Source organism: Alosa alosa, chromosome 4 (assembly GCF_017589495.1).
Source record: "Alosa alosa isolate M-15738 ecotype Scorff River chromosome 4, AALO_Geno_1.1, whole genome shotgun sequence".
NCBI classification, from domain to species: Eukaryota; Metazoa; Chordata; class Actinopteri; order Clupeiformes; family Clupeidae; genus Alosa; species Alosa alosa.
In genome coordinates this window covers 28075429-28095078 of record NC_063192.1, presented here as the reverse complement: position 1 = coordinate 28095078, position 19650 = coordinate 28075429, and the positions used below count along the sequence as shown (strand labels likewise).

The following is a 19650-nucleotide window of genomic DNA, read 5'->3' as shown; positions in this document are numbered from 1 at the left end:
ATTCCCTCCTGCTTACATAACCACTCAATCATCTCTCCCTCTCTCTCTTACACACACACATTCTCACTCCTTCCTCTCCTTGCCTTATTGATTTCTCTTTCCAGGTACCTTTCTTATGGCTTTCTCATTTACTCCCCACAGATCTCAAATATCTCAAAAATGTAAACATCCCATCCTTCCATGTCCTCCTCTTTCTCTCCACCCTTTCAGGACTCTTTCACCATCGGCTCGGTTTATTGCACAGCCTGAGGCCACTGCCGCACCACCAAAACACCCTCCAGATTCCCTAACCCACCCCACCCCCACCCCCAGCTCCTCCACCCTCCTCCTGCCCCTCACCTGGGGCGCAGCTGTCCACCAAAGCCCCGAGGGCGCGTCCGGACTGCCAGTCGCTGTGGAAGTTGGTGATGGGCAGCTCGGGCAGCTTGTTCTGGATCCAGCCCAGCAGCCTCTGCTTGGGAGTCTTCTGCCTGCCATCGTCCGCTGTCTCCTCGTCCTCGTCCCACATGGGCATGGAGATGGAGTAGTGCAGAATGAGCGTCCATATCAGGCCCAGGATCAGCTTTAGGTTACCGTCCACTATGGCTTTACTGTCTGTGGAGGGAGAGGGAGAGAGACAGAGAGAGACAGAGAGATAGAGAGAAATCAAAGAAAGAGACAAAGGGGATTAGTGGAGAATGTCAAGAAACAGCAGGATGGCAGGACTAGAAAGAATCTAACCTGAGAATACTTACTGAATGTAAGGAAGGCCTTAAAATAGCCTAAGGGTCTTGGAGCATCTTATTTTTTAATGTCTTCGTAAAATTGCCCTACATGTTTTTAAATGAAGAGTACCAAGGAGTTTTCGCAAGAATCTCTGACATGGTTTCAAAACAATCAGTTTTTTCAACTACATCCATTTGCAGAAATAAAACTTCCTACTGAGCTTATCCTTACTAAGTGCAGACTGTGAGCTGTCCGGGCCCTGTTTTTGTTGATTTGAGACATCATTCAAATGGGCAGATAGCTGGTAATCATGGGCTAAAGCTCCTGGCTTGAAATATGTGTTGTCTGGGTGTGGTCCACTGCAACATGCTGAGGCTTAAGTCCCAGCCTCACTCTCTCTTAGTCAGAGAAAGCACTTTGTGTTGTGCAACACACACACACACACACACACATTTTGAGGAGCTACAATGCTGTGATCAGATGACCCCTTGGGTATAAGGTTATGACAGAAATGGGGAAGTGGGCTTCTCTCTCCATCTCCACCCAGCCACAGGCCTGCCACACCCTGCTTCGGCTGTGATCACACTTGAGCTCACACACACACACACACACACACACACACACACACACACACCCTAGCTCCCCCTCGGATATGCGCTATTGCACCTACAGAAACAAGCGCAAACACGTAGACTCAAAAGTAAATGATAAATCTAAACAGCCATCTGTCCTAAAGACTTTTCTTTTAAGGGATTTTTCGTTGTACAAGACTACAAGCAACAAGTGACAAGACAAGATGGCATTGTGTGAAGCATGCCTTCCTGTGAGTTACTTGTATCTTCTATTAACTGACAATAAACTCACAACAGTTCAAGTGTGGAGCCCTGTGTCCAATGGGCATCTCTCCAACACAAAAACAGCCAATGAGAGCGGCTTTTCCTTTTTTGGGATGAAGGATCTTTAAACTGCGAGGACACATTTGTGCATGTCCACACAAATTCATACCTATCCAGTCCTCACAGCTTAAAAAATAAATTCGAGCCAACGTAGCAACCCTTAGCAAACGCATCACTGGTTAATACCAGAGTTGCTCATCACATACACACACACAGACAGGAAGTACACAAACCCTCAAACATGTAAGAAATTGTCTGGGACTCTCTGTGGTGGTGATAAGAGATAGGGGTAGATAAACAAGACTGCTAGCTGCCTGCTTCTCTAAAACGAGTGCCTTTCTCAAACAGGGAGGGCGTGGTGGGTCAAGCCTCTTCCTGTTCCAGGCAGAAGCATGCTCAATTAAAGATGGAGTTTCAGATACTTTGATGTCCAAGGGAGCAAAGGGGTTTAGAGATTGTTCAGACTGTTCCCACTGATATTTATACTGCTGTAGGATACACTATTTCAACAGAATTTGAACAAGGAGGAATGTTTTCTCAGTTGAGATCTTAGTTTATTCCAATGCTTCCATGATGACTTACTCTTTACCGGCAGAAGATGTAGAAAATCTAAACTGGATCTATATAATGAACTATTTTTTAAAGCAATTTTGTTACGAAACTGACATTTTGCCCGTTCCCCTCTTTCCAGTTCTCCAACATTTTCTCTTTTGACCATGTAAAATAATACGTTCGAGTCTCTCTGTGTTCTTTGTTTTTACAAAGAGTGGTTTATAAACCTCAAATCCCCCAAGTCTGCTGGTATTCGCCCTGGCTGCTGGCCGGGTGGCCATGCTAACCACGTCTGATTCTCCCACTCTGAGGCCAATCCAGAGCGCTAGGACTCTGGGCACACATCTGGCCCTGATCTGGCCTGGGTTTGGCCCAGGTTCAGCCTCAGACCCAGCATCCGCTGCCATTTCGAAATGCACTGGAGATGTATTCAGTACATGTGGACTCATCTAGAAATGAGTAGAAATTTGAACAAAAAACTCCAGGAAGTTGAATACGAGTAATGAGTGTTCCTATGAATCAGGGACCAGCCCAGACAAAGCTAAATGTATACTTCTGGTTTAACTTTTCCAATCCAGTTCCCCAAAAGAAGCGGAATACCCCAGCTTTATTTACAGTATGTATCTAAAAAGGTAGCGCTCGGCAACGAGGTAGGGAAGTTTGCACGCGTGCCACCAAACAGTGCGGTCACCACAATAGACAGAATTGTGATGCTGTCACTGTGGCAACGGGGTGGCAACCACCGCCTGACTCACTTTCAGCATGCAAACGATACACAGCTTGCTACCCACTCTGATGGAAAAGCACACAAGTGAAAGGAGCATAGCGTGCCTATCAGGTTAACCTATACACTCTCAAGTCCTCAACATGTCATACAGACACGTCATTCATGTCATTCATACATACAACTCTTGCAACACCTGGAGATATGACTGACCAGATGACAAATGCATGGATGTGCTGTGTTGCCATACTGTTGTGCAATGAACAGGTCAGAGCTTGCTTGAAGAATTATGAACACTTAAGAGGAGCAGAGTGGAGCAAAACTTTTAAGGCGTGGTTGGCACCCATGAGTCAAATGTGAATCAACAGGTGAGTTGTACTGCTGAGGGAGGGAGAGAGAGAAAGAGAGCGGGAGAGAGAGGGAGAGAGAGAAAGAGAGAAATACTGCTTATCAGCCACTCACCATCCTTTGAGTCAAGAACACGGGTGTCCCTAAATCATGCCAGAGCCAGAGCGTGGTTTCTCCAGTCCAGACGTGTGGCATTAAGTGACTACATCTTTGTGGTAAAAGGAGCTGCTGATTTATCATGGAGCTTCAAGAACATCCATAAACATGTCTAGTTTATAGACGTCATATATCAAAGTAAGAATGAAAGCTTAATCTTTCATTCCAATAAGCTACAGATGTTGATAGTGAAAAAACACACACAACAGCAATGTAAGTAAGTAGTCTACAAGTATATGCATACATGAGTCCAACTCATGAGTACTAGAGACCATCTGACCATCTGGGCTGGATCTAGACCAGCCCTGATTTTGACCTGGATCAGATCTGGGTCGAATGAAGATTTAGATCCATGTCATCCAGCAGGTGGATACATGGGTCTTTATATGTATGTATGTAATGTATTGGTATACACCGAGTTGGGTATGTATGCATACACTGTGTACATGAAGGGAGGGGTGGGGTGATGAGGTAATGGCGGGGGCAATATATGGGTATGTATGTATATATACTGAGTGCATACGGTGGTGGTTGGGGTGAGGTGATGGGGGGGCGGTGGGTTGTGACGCACGTCTCACTCTAGCAAACACACGAAACATGACAGGAATCCAAAGCAGCATTCCCACCACACTACCACCAAGCCCACGGAGTCTGACTCTGGCCTTTTTTGGACATGGACACTGACACAGCCTTTCCACCAGCAGTTTAAAAAGTCAAATTCCCAAAACATGATTGTCATCAGATCAGTAGCTGTGGTGTGTTTGTCTGTGTGAGAGAGAGAGGGAGTGAGTGAGAGAGACAGACAGACAGAAAGAGAGAAAAAGAGAGAGAGAGAGAGAAAGGAGAGAGAGAGGAAAGGGTAGGGTGGGGTGGGGAGAAGGGGGGTGGGTGAGAGTTGGGTTTGGGCTGTTCTGGAACAACAGGGGATGGATGAGCCATTTCTATGGCTTGAGTCATCACCAGCGAGTGCAATAGGCGATCCCCCCAGGACAGATTCCCATCTCTCTCTCTCTCTCTCTCTCTCTCTCTCTCTCTCTCTCTCTCTCTGGGCCATTAAACCAGTGACCTCTTTCACATCAGCAAGAACATCAACTCAAGGGACTGTGACACTGCAAAGGCAGAGGCTCAAACATGATGAGGATACTCAGTTCAACCCATGTTCCCTGAGAACAAAAAAATCACCATTTCCAACTTTGTTACAGCTTCTTCTCCTCCTCCTCCTCCTCCTCCTCCTCCTCCGTGTCAGGGACTGGCCACCACCATGAAGATTACGATATGATTCAAATTAGGACTAATTAGCCAATGGTATGCCAAAGGGGTGAGCAAAATCATGCCATTGGTTTCAGAATTAGCACGTCAGCAGAAGTTGGAGCTGCACCTCGGCAGAGGAAGACACAGAGGAAATTGCACACATTCCAATAAGGACTTATCACCAAGTCCAGGGTTTGTGGTCGGGACTCCCCCCCCTCTCGCCCAACCACCCCCACGCGCGGTCATACACAGACACACCAACACCCACTAAACCATTAACCCACGTTCTGCCGTTCTGCACCCCAACAGTACACACACACACACACACACACACACACACAGTGAGTTAGAGAAAGAGGACCATGTCTACGCTATCTGAATGAGAGGTAGCCAGAGCATTACATCATTTTTTTTTGCCGTATTCGACCCAGCTGCTGCCATTGGATTCTCTTCCACAGGCACAGCCCTCGAAACACATTGCATCTGCGACGCTCCTAACATGCATGGTGCCGATCCAAAAGTGAGAGAACACAAAAAAACCCCAGAATGAACGAGAGAGGAAGGAGGGGATCGGTGGGGGTGGATTTCTAATAGAAGATTCCAGGAGCATGAACTTCTCTAGCAAACTTCCTTGCTCTTTCCTTTTCACTACTTCCCATTGTCCCTCCTCTTTTTTTATTTCCCTCCCTCCCTCCTCTCTTCTCCTTCTCTCTCTCCCTCCCTCCCTCTTCCCTTCTCTCTACCTCCCTCACTCACTTGCTCACTCTCTCGCTCACAAGCTGGAAATGTTCCCCTTGGTTTTTTAGCCTTAAAAGGGCAGAAGCAAACTTGATCCTGGCAGGCCACCCATTCCCCCGCTTGGAGGTTTCTGATTACAGCATAGAGAAGGAGGGAGGCAGGCTATGTGGGAGGGGAGAGGGGGGGAACAAAGGGGGGCTGAGAGAGAGAGAGAGAGAGAGAGAGAGAGAGAGAGAGAGAAACACTGAAAACTGCTGTGCTGGGACTTTTGTAAAAGCCCATATTGACAGGGTCGGATTGTCATTTGGCTGCCTTAGTCCTGTTACTGGACCCAGACCAGACACATCAGGCTACCACAAGAAAGTGCAGCCACATCTACACACATAAAAAAAAAACATCTTTTCTGCACACATCAGAAAATCTAAAACTTTTCGGAGTAACAGCACAACCATTCACCAGGCACTAACAGCCAGTGAATTAGCAGATACTTTGTACACTCTGAAACTCCTCAGTACACTCTTAAATTCCTCTACAGCTCCACCCTTTGGCTGAATGAAAGGACAGCATAATGAGCCCAAGCAGAGAGAGGTCAAGAAAGAGAGAAATGAAGAGATGAACTGCAGAGAAAAGACATCAATAGAGAGAGAGGGAGAGAGAGAGAGAGAGAGACAGAGAGTGAGTGTGTGTGTGTGTGTTAATTATAGTTCTATATCATTCTGTGTCTTTAAGTTAATGATACAATGCAATGCAACAGCTTTCTACAGGCCTGCAGGCTAGTCACCACCACAACATATTGAACGAAGTTGCAACAAGATTTAATCAACAATGTTCAACAATGCAAGAGCTTGGGGCCAAAAGCCCTGATCACAGATTCCTCATCATTCTATACGTTCCTCAGAAGAGTGGCCACTGAGCATCTTACACAATAAAAGTCACTCACACACACACAGGCACGCACAATTCTCTGCCTGTCTCAACATCCTTACACCACGGGTAAAGCTATGAAAACACACTTATTACCTTGGTGTCTAGACTTGCTCAAACTTTCACTGTTACTCCATCTCACCCCACCCCACCCAGCCCCCTGCCCTGCTGTCTTGCCTTGTTCACCAAGCGACCTACACAGAGGACACTTACAACAAGGCTTCATGCGGCCACACATCAACCATGCTGAAACAAACCTAACAAGTTCTATCAACTGTAATTCCCTTTTCATCAGTGCCAAGGCTGTGGGATAAGTTAATTACGTGGAGGCACAACACAGTCAGGAAGAGCCATTTCCTGGCCTTGCCATCTGTTCATCCTGTCCCCTATCTCTCTATCTCTCTCTCCTCTCTGTCCTTCCAAGCCCTCGGCTATCTCTGTCTGTGCGTCTGTCCATCTGTCTGTCTGTCTGTCTATTCACACATCTGTCAAGTTAGGGAAAGTTAAGAACCTGTTCCGAGTGCAAGAGGGCACTTATCTTGGTGAAAGAAAAATCAAAGGCCGCTGTGGTTTAAGCAGCTGTCGTCTTAATGGGCTACCGTGGCTGCTGGCTTAATAGGTTAACAACAAGAGATTTGAAACGACTAAATAGGTCATGTTATGTAAAATGTTAAATGACTGGGAACTCTTCTGAAATGGGAGGGGAAGGACCACCTTTTCACATAAGAAAGCATATCTTGGTGCTTTCCCCAATATCTTCACATGCACGCATACCTCCCACACTAATGACATAACAGGATAAAACACTGCTGTTACTAAGGGTCTTTTCAATGCATCTCACACTTGTTATTAGACCGCTTTTCCACAGAGACCATTCCTTACACACAACTTGGTAGTTTAGAGGAAATCCTGGCATCTCTAACAAAGGCACTTGAGCAGGAACCTCCTAGGCGTACAAGAATGTGGCCATATAGCTCATGTAACCTACCATAAAGGGTGTGTGAGAGCAAAGAGTATGTTTTCTCTGTACATTAGCAGAGTTTGATAGAACATGAAGTACATCTACGATTACGTTACGGTCAAGATGTCCCTCTTTAAAAAATCCTTGCAAAAAATCCTATCAGAGGTATGCAGAAAAACAAGAGAAAGTTTGAAGGGCACTCAGAGAGCACAGACCTCAAGCAAGGACAAATACCTTGCAATGATAACAAAGGGAAAATACTTTGTGGATCTGCCCCATGATTCAGATCTGCTTCAAAATGTAATGGGTTCTTCCATGGCACATGCCACACCCTGCAACTAAGTTTCATAAAAATTGACCTGGTCATTTTTGCTGACAAACAGACAGACAAATGATGGCACCAAAAACATAATCTCCTTGGTGGAGGTATAGAAATAACTTCCACTGGGAAATATCTGCAATTAGTATTTCTCAAATTAACTTTTGGCACGGCTGTCTGAGCTACTGACAGCACAGGGATAAGATTAAAAACGTTGCATAGATAGGGTTTGATCCCTTGCTGAAAGGACTCGGCTCATTAAGGAGCTACAAGGAGTGTGGAGCAAAGTTGACGAGCACCAGGTCCTTTCAACAACGTCACTGCCTGACTAAAACAACTTCAAGGATGTTAATTCCAACTCTTGAGTTGAGCAACATATAGCACAGCCACAGTTCTCTTGCGAGGCTCCCTTGTCAAGAATCGGAAGGCAACTTGGCTCTTTCTCAATCCCTTCCTCCGGGAAGGTGGGGGTGGGGGTGGGGTTGACACATTCTACAAACCTTCATTATAGAGATACAAAACACTAGTTGCTGTGATGGAACGTGTCTCCGAGCAAGTTCTGTCCTGATTGGTGAGCCCACGAAGAGAGGGTGTGTGGAGAGATGAGGTGAGGAGGGAGTTGTGTTGGGGGGACTACTTTCTTTTTTGCTTAAAACCTCCTATGGGACAGAAGTGCCATTTGTTCTTCCATTCAAACACATAACCACACACACACACATATACTACTACTTTTAAAGGTCTAGAAAAGAAATTCCACATCTCTGCACTGACTGACTAACTCCTTCCAGGTGAACTCCTCTGTTCCACAACTCTATTTCAAGGCATCAAACACTGGGAAACATGTGGAGGAATGCAACAACACAAACCGCCTTGGATTTATCCAGGTTTTCTTCTAGTCCATTTCCGTGCACTGTAAATTCAGTTGGCCATTATACACAAACACACAGCCTAGGATGGCTTATAAAGTCCCAAGCTGCAGTCTTGCTGCTTGTGTAAAATAACATATTAATGGTAGATGCTGATTTTCCAGTGGCAGGAACGGGACAGACAGTGCCCTGGGAGCAAACCAGCTCCATGACTTTTTCATTGACTCATTTTTGGGGTATTCACATTTGCATGTTATTTTTTAAGTATCTTTCTCTTCTCTCCAGTGATTGATATTCTGCATATAGATGCATTTCTCTTAAAGGTATGTCTATATGTGACCATAATGTAGACATGAGCACTACAAAGGCAGGTGAGTAGCCCTAACTCTGAGTTTATCTCTGCACAGGCACTTTTGGTCTTTTACTACCCCCAGAGACAGTAGCAGTAAAAAGGAAAGAATAAACACTAATGAAGATTACTTTCAAACTGATGAGTGACTGACTACCAGCGCATGCCTGGCTAGGATTATCTACAACATCCTTTGACTGTTGCTGGGTGTTGGGCCGTACATGTTTGGACCAACATGCCCTGGTGAGTCTGTCTCAGCTTGAACGCCTCCCCAGAGGCATCGCTTTAAGAATGTGCGATCGCCCTTAGACAACAGTAATGCTTAATTTTTTCCATTGTGAGGATGAACAATGATTGTATGCTGTTGCTTTGCAGAATAAGGCGTTCACTTTGTTCCAGCTACTGTGGTGATCTGCGCTGACGAACTCTCCCTCCACATAGCCATAACATAATGTTCCATAGACGACCTAGCCGAACAACTTTAATCTTTCAGAAATCCGTCAGAAAGGTTTTACATGGATATCACATATGTAACGTTACAACAGCCTGCCTGTGTCCTCCAGCATTGCAAAATAGCTAACAAAGAAACCCTTTCCCCACCCTTAATTAAGAAACTTCACAAGTTCACAAAAGCCCTGAGGCAATAGTTCTAAAAAGTTGCGCTTCGAGATGTAACTGATCAACCCGATGACAACTGTTTGAGCTTGAGAAACAAACGCTTCTATTGACAAGTTATGTTTCCCTACTTCCCTCCCTGCCAGGCCGACAAAAGTTAAATCTCTGCAAGCAATAAGCGCCTGGACCAGAAGTTACACATGGTCCTTTCTCATTCGTTGTTGCATAGAAATACAACGCCCGGGGCTCAAGAAACGCTGAAGTAACAGGCCCCTGCGTCCGCTTTACGACATTGGAGCAGCTAGAATACGGTAAATCCGTATATAAATCCTGCAAGACGTTAGATAAACCCATACGTTCGACCCATTTTGTCCACCAGGACGCATTCCACTTTACCGTATTATACTTTTTTGTAAAAATTGGGAAACTGTTGAATAATTCTGTCCAAAACGCATGTCCAATCTGCCTTTGATATAGCCTATTATTCAGCAACTCAGCCTACTCAGTGGTTTTACAATAGCCTAACTTTGCATCCATAACTTTTCCCCTCATACCACGGCCTGGGACCCTGCTGTGCAGAACACACGGATCAATGACAATTGGGCATGCTCCAGGTGCAGCTCAGCGACATTAATCAGCATCCTTGTTAAAAACAGATTATGGATCTTAAACTCAAAAAGGAGGTCCGAATAGAGAATACGAGATTACGGATGCAACATATAGCGCTGAGATAATTCGTCTAAGTGACGTGTGAGCTACAAAAGAAAGGGAAAATCAGCAAAGAATGAGTCAGACGGACACCCACCTATGGAAACAAGTTTGATATTCTCCCTGTCCAGGAATTCTAACGCCACCGAGACGTTCTCCAACTGCATCTGCCTGAACGTCGGGCGCTGGTTGTACTTGCGGAACATCTTCTTCTGGCTGAGCACCTCAAGGAGCCCTATCAGCCGGAGCCCATCACTCAGATCCGTCTGCAAGTTCGCGATTCTCTTATTCACACATTTAAGATGTTCGTTGCACCATCGCGTAAAGGTGTTTTGCTGAATCTTCTTCCATGGTGCGTCCTCGGCTAGATCCTTCTCCGTGGCTGGCATGTCGGCGTCCTTCTCTTGAGCTGAGTTGGATACGGGAGCGGCGGCCGCGCTCGACTGGTGGAGGCGTGGGTGTTGACTACTCATTTTTATTGACTCTGGTCTCCCTCACTAGTTCGCTGTCTAGCTTTTAAGGGTGGAGTCTTGCGGGATTTTACAATTCCTTGGTTCTTCTTTGTAGCGTTTTTGTTTGACTGGAGAGAAAAGAGACATATCTAAATGTTAGTATTAGACAGTGTCAAAATGTGAGATTGAGGGAACACGAACTCCGTTATGTTATCCCTTGGTCACCTTTACATGTCGATCCCCCAAAAATATTATAAGCATAACTGACAGCATACTTTCAACAACTTTAGACTGTGCCCAACAGTGGCTCACCTTTTGGGACTACAGATAGGTGATTATTAGCCGATTTACATTTAAGTATCACAGACCTACTTTGTTCATAAAAAATACCACTGACATCTTTTTTATATAGATAATTTGAATTAGAGAAGATCTTAAAGGATTCTTATATAGGCTATTAATATGCTAAGTGGCATTTGCACAAACAGTCATTGGAGGAGCTGCTTCGCCCAGAATGTTACACAACTCCAACACTGGAAAATTTAGGTTGACTGATTGCCAAGGTGTCCGAGTAAATATTTGTGAATTCTCCTCATAAACAAATCGTCAGCTGGAAATCTATACTCTTGGGGAAAACACCAAGTCCAGAACATTACAGCTGAAGTTTTACCACAAAATTCTCAGATCTGTGAGCGGTGATAAAAACTGCTATTTATAAATAGTTATTCTATTTTGTAACTTGTCAAAGTGTTTTCCTGAGGACGTGTCAGTATCTGTGACTCTCTCACTTCTATTTCTTGTCATGTTGCCTACTATCCCCAAAGGAATCCTGCCCCTTCTCATCACAGCGTTTGCAAAAAACATGTGCTTGTTTAAAGCTCTGCATTTAAACCCACTCCTAAGTGTCTCCATGGACCATTCCTGTACTGTCAGAGCTGCTCAGTTCAGCTAATTGTCCAAAGGGAATGCAAGTTTAGTCAGGCGTGTCTATGTGTCTAGACAGCCCCCTCCTCTTTGTTTGGTTGGAAAAATAAGGGGGCAATAGAAATGCTTATAATCAAATGTCTTGGTACCTATGGTGGATGTCATAAAGATTCTTGGCAAGATAACTGGAGTGGTGTTTCACCCTTAAAGTGGGAGAAACTTAATAGAAGGAAGCAATTTAACAAATTTAATAGGAATGAGGAGAAACATTAAATACTAGCTTTACTAAATAAGGCCACTCTGTCAAAAGCTTGTGTGAGGACGCAGTCCATAAAGAATGTTTTTCTTTTGGCCTTTTTTCAGCTCCCGAGTCTGTATGAGAATCTAAGGAATGCCTACATCTGACCACTAAATGATGACCCCCAACCTCTAAATATGAGGGTCAGGCACACCCCTACCCCCCAGACACGCACAGACATACCACACCTCTCTCTCTCTCTCTCTCTCTCACTCTCACTCACACTCACACTCACACACAGCCAATCATTCTAGAACACTGACATTTTCATTCATTCATTCACTAATTTTACCTACTATCTAAAATATCTCCTTGTCAACAGTTGTACCAAAAATGAGAAAGCTATATAACAACGTCTGTTGGTGCACAGTTTTTACAAAGAATGTCTGGCATGTGCGATAAAGTCGTTCGGCCTGGAATTAAACCAGTGAAACTTAAGTCATGGCACAACAGGGGATGCTGGACCCGTATTCATTATTCGATGACGTGCTGCGTAACTATTGCGCACAGCTTGGACTTTGGCGCTCCCTGGAGGATGTTTTTATACAACATGGGAGGATGGCCAAGGTTTTTGGACATGTCTCCTCCCCCACCCCAAAAATGTAATCGCCTTTAGTATGGACCGAGTCAAATAAATTCTCTTGTGCATACCTCGGCATGATGTTTCAAATTACACTCTAACACAATGTCTGACCTAACTTTCAAAAAATTCACACCACTGTCCACATATAATCCAGCTTTGAAAAAAGGGTCATAGTCCTCTGAAAACCCCTACCACTGTAAAACAATGTGATGGATCCCACTGGCAAACTACCCAGTCCGCAATTATGCGCATTATCTTTAATATTTGCCACATATGTTGCTATATTAACAAAAGGTGTAAACCAATGCCGTATTGGAGCTTCATACATTTCGCGACTGAAGACCAGTCAGGGTTGCAGACATGTTGCTGATGATGCCATGCACAGAACAATAACCGACACCCTTACAGCGAAGAGCGGAAAAGATTGAGGCACTTTGGTTAACCGACCTCGTTGGCAGCGCTCAACCACAGGACATGTTCTTCTCACTGGCAGTGAAAAACATTGATTAGGCTCCGCAACATTTTTATTAAGCCAGATGTTTTCTCGCTGCACTTTCCAGCCTACATTTTCTTCCAATTTGAAAAACAAATATTGTATACGACAATGATTTACACAAGTAAATCAGCTCCAAGTCAGCTCAAAGCCTAGTAAACTTTAGAATCACCAAAACTAACCTCCTAAAACCGCTGTTCTTAGCAAGCTCATATAGGCTACGTATAGGTTACATTTAGTTTAAAACTAAAATTATTTAGTTAAATAATTTAGTAAATTATTTACGAAGTGTGTCAGAAATGTCTAACGGGAAATCGAGGTAGAGGACTATACTAGACTAGGTTACAACCCATTCTGGTGCAGCATCTCCATTGATCGTGGGGGGGCGCGCGCAACTATCCCATCCCCGTTCAGACAGGGAGAGGACTTTTCCATATTTTGCCTTATTTGGTGTGGACTCCTTGATTAGATTATACGATTGATGCGTTTAAAATCCCACAGAGCATCGGGTGGTTCATGCAGACAGTCACAATGTACAGTGGAAATAGTGTCAGTGGAATTATACTCTAAATGACCCATAGGCTGTACTACACCAATAATTTGGTCAATGCCATGCTGTTCAAGCACTTGGCCAATACGCATTAAAACTCAGATCAGTTAAGTATAAACACTTAAATGTATTACGATTCATGTATTCAGTTAAAACGCTCAAATTTATAACAGAAGTTTACCCACTCGTAGACTTGGTCTACACCCAGAGCATAATCTCAAAGATTAACATTTTTATGACAACGCCAAGCTAAGCAAGACTTTGATTCACTGTAAACATCAACAGACCCCAACAAGGGCTGTAGATCTGCATATCCATTCCTTAAAACAGTTACAAAAACTGCACAATGCCATATGACAACTTTGGGCATCTCTTTGCAAGCTACCATCCAAAGAATTAGACAACAGGTTAGGTCTCTAACTTTAGGGTTAAAACTACAACGATAGGTCGACTAAATCAGCGTCTCTCACATTATCAATAATATTATTACGCTCACGTATTGAATCAATAGGCTACAGGTAGTCCGCAGCACTGTACAACTTTACATGCAAGCAAACCTCAGATCCACACAACGCAATGACACAGCTCATAAAACCCCAACTAAGCTTGAAAAGGGAAAAAAAAGTTGCGAAACTCACCGTTTCAGTTCGCTACGACTTACTGGCACTGTGGATAGCTTTCAACAGTCGCTTCTACTCCTCTCTGACTGCGCGTGAAGCTCCGGCAAAATGTAAGCAGCTATCACTGTACCTCCCTCCCGGGCGAGCCTCCCTCGGGGAAAATGTTTGTTCTGTTGAACTCAAGAAAGAACAAGAGTGACACCACTTGGTCTTTTCTATCTCTCCCCCTCTCTCTCTCGTGTGTGTCCCTGTTGCAAGAGCCTTAATTGGTAAAGTATAAAGGGGGGTTGAAGGGGGTGCTTTCTTCTCTGTTTGGTGAGTGTGTTTCAGAAAAGGCTGACGTTATACCGGCGACCGCGCCTCAGATTTTAAAGGTATGATGTCAGCGTGCTCACTGCGCCTGTAGGCTAATCTGTCCGTGCGGGATGTTTGAGTAGTTTTTGAGTAGTCCACACAAGTCAAGCTCTGTGTTGCAACCCTGTTAAGTCAAGTCAACATTTGACCTCTTGTGTTATGGCACTTTCGTGCATTGCTGCGAGTGCCGAATGTAAACGCGAGGAGCAACAACACAACAACAACAACAACAAACTGTAAAGCGTGACTATAATTAGGGACAGAGTAAGGAATCTCTGCGGTTACAATAATTATTCAATTAGCCAGTGAAATAGATTACTGAATCTGTTTTTGATGATGATAAAGATGATGATGAAGATGATGATTATCTATCTATCTATCTATCTATCTATCTATCTATCTATCTATCTATTTAATTTAAATAGCCTTAAAGTGTAAGAATAATTCTTAAAGTGAACCCATCAATTCAAAATGAAAATGAAATGAAATGAAAAATCATTCGAAATACTCTGATGGATCCTGTCAAAATGTATTAAGGCCTTTTCAGTGCTTTAAAGAAGGCCCTGATGCAGTAGTAGAGTCAATGCAGAGTCACCTGTGAGATATCAAATTCTCTAACCTTTTATTCTTGACCCCTAAATCATGATGCAAGGCCAATTATTCATTCATAAATCATACTGTTAAGTATTATTTACTTTACAAGCTAGTCAAATACAGCCAAGAGTAGGCTACTTGCTTATCTAATCCAAGTATAAACACGTTGGGGGTGCAATGACAAAAAGAGAATGGAAGATAGCCTAGTGAGGTTTTCCATTGGATACTTGGTGGAGAGCCCTGGTATGGGTTGGGCTAATTTGCACTCATAAAAGCAGATACCTTTTTAACACCATGGTTCGGTGTCTTAATATTCATTGCAGATCATATTCCTTTGTGTTCTGTTGGTTTGGTAAAGACAGGATCAATTCAACCAAACCTGGGCAAACAGATTCACTCTGAGGTTTGAATGTGTCTGTGAAATTAAGAGAGACAGAGAGAGGGGACAAATCAGAATAACTTCTTAATAGTTGACCTGCTGGACAGGGTGATAGCAAGACATCAATGAAAGTGCTGTGCGTCAGGCACGGCACCTAGTTAAAGTCCTCATAAAACTGGATAGTGGATCGCTGAACATCCAGAGAGTATTAGACAAATAGCTGGATGCCATCATGTGTCCTCAGCACATTTTAAAGGAAAAGAGCATTGTTTTATTGCAAGAACTGAATGTTTTTTTGTCAGCGTTCCCTACTGGTGCAATGAAAAAAGAGTCCTTGATTGGCAAGCTCATCTGAAAATATTTCATGGTCTTCATGTGCTGATTAATCTAAGAAGTATTAGAGTGTGTTGCCCTCTAAAATGACCTGCCCTGACGTGTTTATGTTTTGTTCATAATAATAATCATGCTTTGTATTGGCAACATTGCTAGTCCAACCTCTGGCCATGGAGAGAAAGCCCCACGAAAAAAGCTTGCAAGCTCCTGAACTCCTGAATATCAATCACACATTTGATGCACTTCCTGAGTGTTTTTCAACAATAATTTGTTTTTCCCCCCAGTGTTTCATCCTAGTGTTCTTAATTTATTTTAGTTATAACAATAGTATTGCCTTTGTTTTACTAGGACAATTAAGCAGCTCTTTTTTGAGAGAATTACCTCTTACGAGGGCTGGGAATTTTCGATACAGTTATTATTACTGATATCATGACTTTGATACTGGTGCCTACACGATACATTTTTCCAATACCAATTAATCAAATTAATTTCAGCAACAAAAAAATAAAAAACACATTATGGTACAGATTTTTTGTTTTATTTTTAGCTGCTTTGATTTTGAACACTTAAAGCTGTCTTAACATAAAGATGAACAGGGACAGAGGCTTATGAAGAAAAAGGCAGTTTCTCACTCAATAGAATCAGAGCTTTTCAGTGCCTTAAAAGTGTCAAGATTGAGTACCAAGCCTTGCTTCTTACCCTGAGAGAACTGACCCAGGTTTGTCACTAAACCATGCTATTCCCCTCTGACTATGAGCATCAGTTTTGTTGTTGTTGGGGTTTTTTGTTTGTAAAGTTCTCAAACATGTTTATACAGGGCACAACACACCGGAACTCATCATTTGTTAGCTACGTCATCAGAGTTGTGTTTATAAGGGGCAGCCTTAATTGCAATTCCTTAGAATGTAACAGAAATGCCGAACAATAACAAATGCTCTGTGCTTTGGCCTTTTGTTTCTGCTCAAGACACACTGGTATGTGAACACATGTACGATGGAAAATTATGTCAAAGGCAAGCAATAGTCTACTTCACAGAATGTGAAAAATAGGAAAATGCCGTCATTTGGATTCCAGATTTAAGCTAGTAAAATATTGAGTTGTGTTTTTATGACCATTAAAGTCAAAATTAGCTCAGTCACAAACTGAGATAAAAGTAAAGCAGGGGGAGCATGAGAGAGAGGGAGAGAGACAGAGAGACAGAGAGAGGAGGGTATAGAGGACCAGTTCCTCAAAGTTATAATGTTACTCCACTTTATTCAGAAAGTCTCTCTTCAAAGTCAAAGTCTGTTTTATTGTCAATTTCTTCACATGCCAAGACATACAAAGAGATCGAAATTACGTTTCTCACTATCCCACGGTGGAGACAAGACATATTTTACCTATTTAAGTCCACAGACAAACATGACATTCAAGTAAACAATAAAAAGTAAATAAGAAGGCACATACAGTGAAGAAATAAGAGCAGCAAAATTGGGTTGAAATTGTGCAATTGTGCATAGACAGTCAATATAATAGTGCAAAAGTCAGGCCAATAAATGGCTGAGGTAGTTCTGTTTGACCTAAGTAAGCTCTTTACCTTGTCCCTATGTGAGTTTCGTTATTGTTAGAGCATAGTGATGGTCAGAGATTCTGATTTTTTACATCCTCTCAATCCATTGATACTGGCTTGGTTCATTCCTGCATGCCTTTAAAATGAGTTTCTCCGACCTTTTTTGTACAGTAGGTTTCTCACTTGTAAGATTTTGTATAATCACAGAGAAGACTGGATCAGGATTCTATGCAAATTAAACGTCATTGTAGAAGTAAAAGTTGTAGATTGATTGATTGATTGATTGATTAAAAAAATGAGGAGATTGCATATTTATATAATAAAACATATTTAAAATATGATTATAATTTTAAGGTATTCTCTTATTCTCACACATGGAATGTTATAATCAGGTGGTTCCCTAGAGTCATGAAATGTTCCAAAGCCAGTGTAACATCCTGAGGGAAGTCCAGAGTGGGTAGTGTCATGGAGAATTGTGCCAAACCAGAGTGATCTGCTTTTGTTCAGCCTGTTATGTGGACAGGAAGTCCAAGTGACAGATATAGTCCTGTTTCCATGGAATTAAACATGGCCACACACAGAGCTAAGGAACGAAACAGTCAAAACAGCTTGAAGGAGGCATGGATTCATTACGTCCATATTCATATTTCAGTTCATAATCCTATCCTTGTGACAAAGTCTTGTCTTGTCAGGTAAATACATTTTTGATTCTCAAATCACTCAGTCAGTTAACACACATAAACACACATGTATGACCGATAAAGAAGTAAGAATAGTTCTAATGCTGTGCTCATTGTTACTTAAAAACCAGGACTGTCTGAGAACGTTATGAAGATACTGTACATCATAAATAATGACCAAACAATACAAATAGTTGCATTCTTTATTTTTTATACAATAAGAACTCAATGCAACAAAAGTCAATATCCCTTTATTTATTTATTTTTAAGTATATTATTTGGGACATTTTTGCCTTTATTGTGATAGGACAGTTTAGAGATTGACAGAAAGCGGGTGATAGAGAGATGAGGTGGGATCGGGGAATGACCCGGGACGGACTCTAACCAAGATCCCCGTTTGTGGAGAGATGTCCTGCCATTCTTCAGAGATTTATTTTCATCTGCTCTTTGCTTTGCTATTTTATTAGATTCAAGTTTGGTGACATACATGGCCAAGTATTTTTTTCTTTAGAAACTGTAAGGGTCCTAATTCCCAGGCTGATGATAATTCTTTCAATCATCAGCTAGCTGCTTTGTGGAAGTGTGTGCCTATTGTGTGCCTACTGTCACATGCTTGTCACATGTCCACGGGAGAAGTTAACTAGGTCCAGGGAATGTAATCAAATGTATACATTGTCATGTCTTAATTGATTCACTCTAATGGTCTCACTACAACAATGGTCTTAGTCTCATCCACAACTCATCATGTGATTCCTATATAGTGAGTGGTTCTTACAAAACTCTTGCATGATTTTGCCAGTGTGTTTTGGATTGTTATCATGCTGAAATATTCTTATTGTGCCAAGCATCTGAAGACTGGGAGACATCTTATCAGCCAGTATTTTGGCATCCACATGCATTTGTGATCATGCCATCTATAAAAGTCATATCCCAAACACATTTGGCACTTATGGCTTTTGAGCATACAAAAATGTGAGCACCTCTCATAATACATTAATGTTTGTCTGCCTCTATAGTATAGCTGTCCTGTAACCCATGGTCTATGTTTGATAGATAGATGGATAGATGGTTCCCCTAAGGGTTGTATGGCTGTATGGTTATATGTCTTATGTTTTAAATGTTTTAATGGAGCCAGTCCTATGGCATAGTATAACATATTGTCAATGGACTACAGTTGAAAATTAGCCTGCTGGCTAACACTGGCACATTTACAGAAATGTTGATTAATGTGCACTGTCCTTTAAATAAATAAATGAAAATGAAATGAAATGCAGCCCCAAATGACACCCTCCCATCTCCATATACCTCTCTCAACATTATGCTTTCACTGTGGTAGTCCTGGCCAGGTTCACACCAACTAGATCCCAATCGGACCGCAAGATTAAACTTTGCTAAAGAACGTGTAAGATGGCCTGGACCCGATGAATTTCGGGAGCACATTCTTTGGTCAGATAGACCAAGATAAATGTGTTTGACTCAGATAAGGTCCAGCATGTCTGGCACGAACCTGGCCAAGGCTGCCACAGATGCTACACAGTCTCGACAGTGAGGCACGCCTGCAATACCTGTGAAGCACATAACACCTGACTTACAGTATTCACTTACAGACACACTTACCCACACACTCACACCTGCAGACACTCAGACAGATAAGTCTGAGCACCTGAAGGCGAAGGGGAGCAGAGGACTCTGTACCATCTGTTGGTGTTTGGGAGGAAACCATTGAGCT

General features: G+C 42.8%; 1 protein-coding gene across 5 annotated transcripts in view; it reads right to left on the bottom strand.

The window, feature by feature from the left end:
* The window catches only part of flna (filamin A, alpha (actin binding protein 280)), a 43303-nt gene extending 29052 nt beyond the window's left edge, over positions 1–14251 (bottom strand). For 4 of the 5 annotated variants that reach the window (XM_048240412.1, XM_048240415.1, XM_048240414.1 and 1 more), the window contains exons 1-3: positions 14051–14251; positions 10210–10692; positions 340–594 (exon numbers count right to left, since the gene is read on the bottom strand). In XM_048240412.1, the coding sequence (XP_048096369.1) occupies positions 340–594; positions 10210–10585 (631 nt within the window). In that variant the 5' untranslated portion in view covers positions 10586–10692; positions 14051–14251. The remainder of the gene's footprint in view (positions 1–339; positions 595–10209; positions 10693–14050) is intronic. The other variant, XM_048240413.1, reaches the window with a different exon arrangement.
* Positions 14252–19650: the final 5399 nt, after the last annotated feature.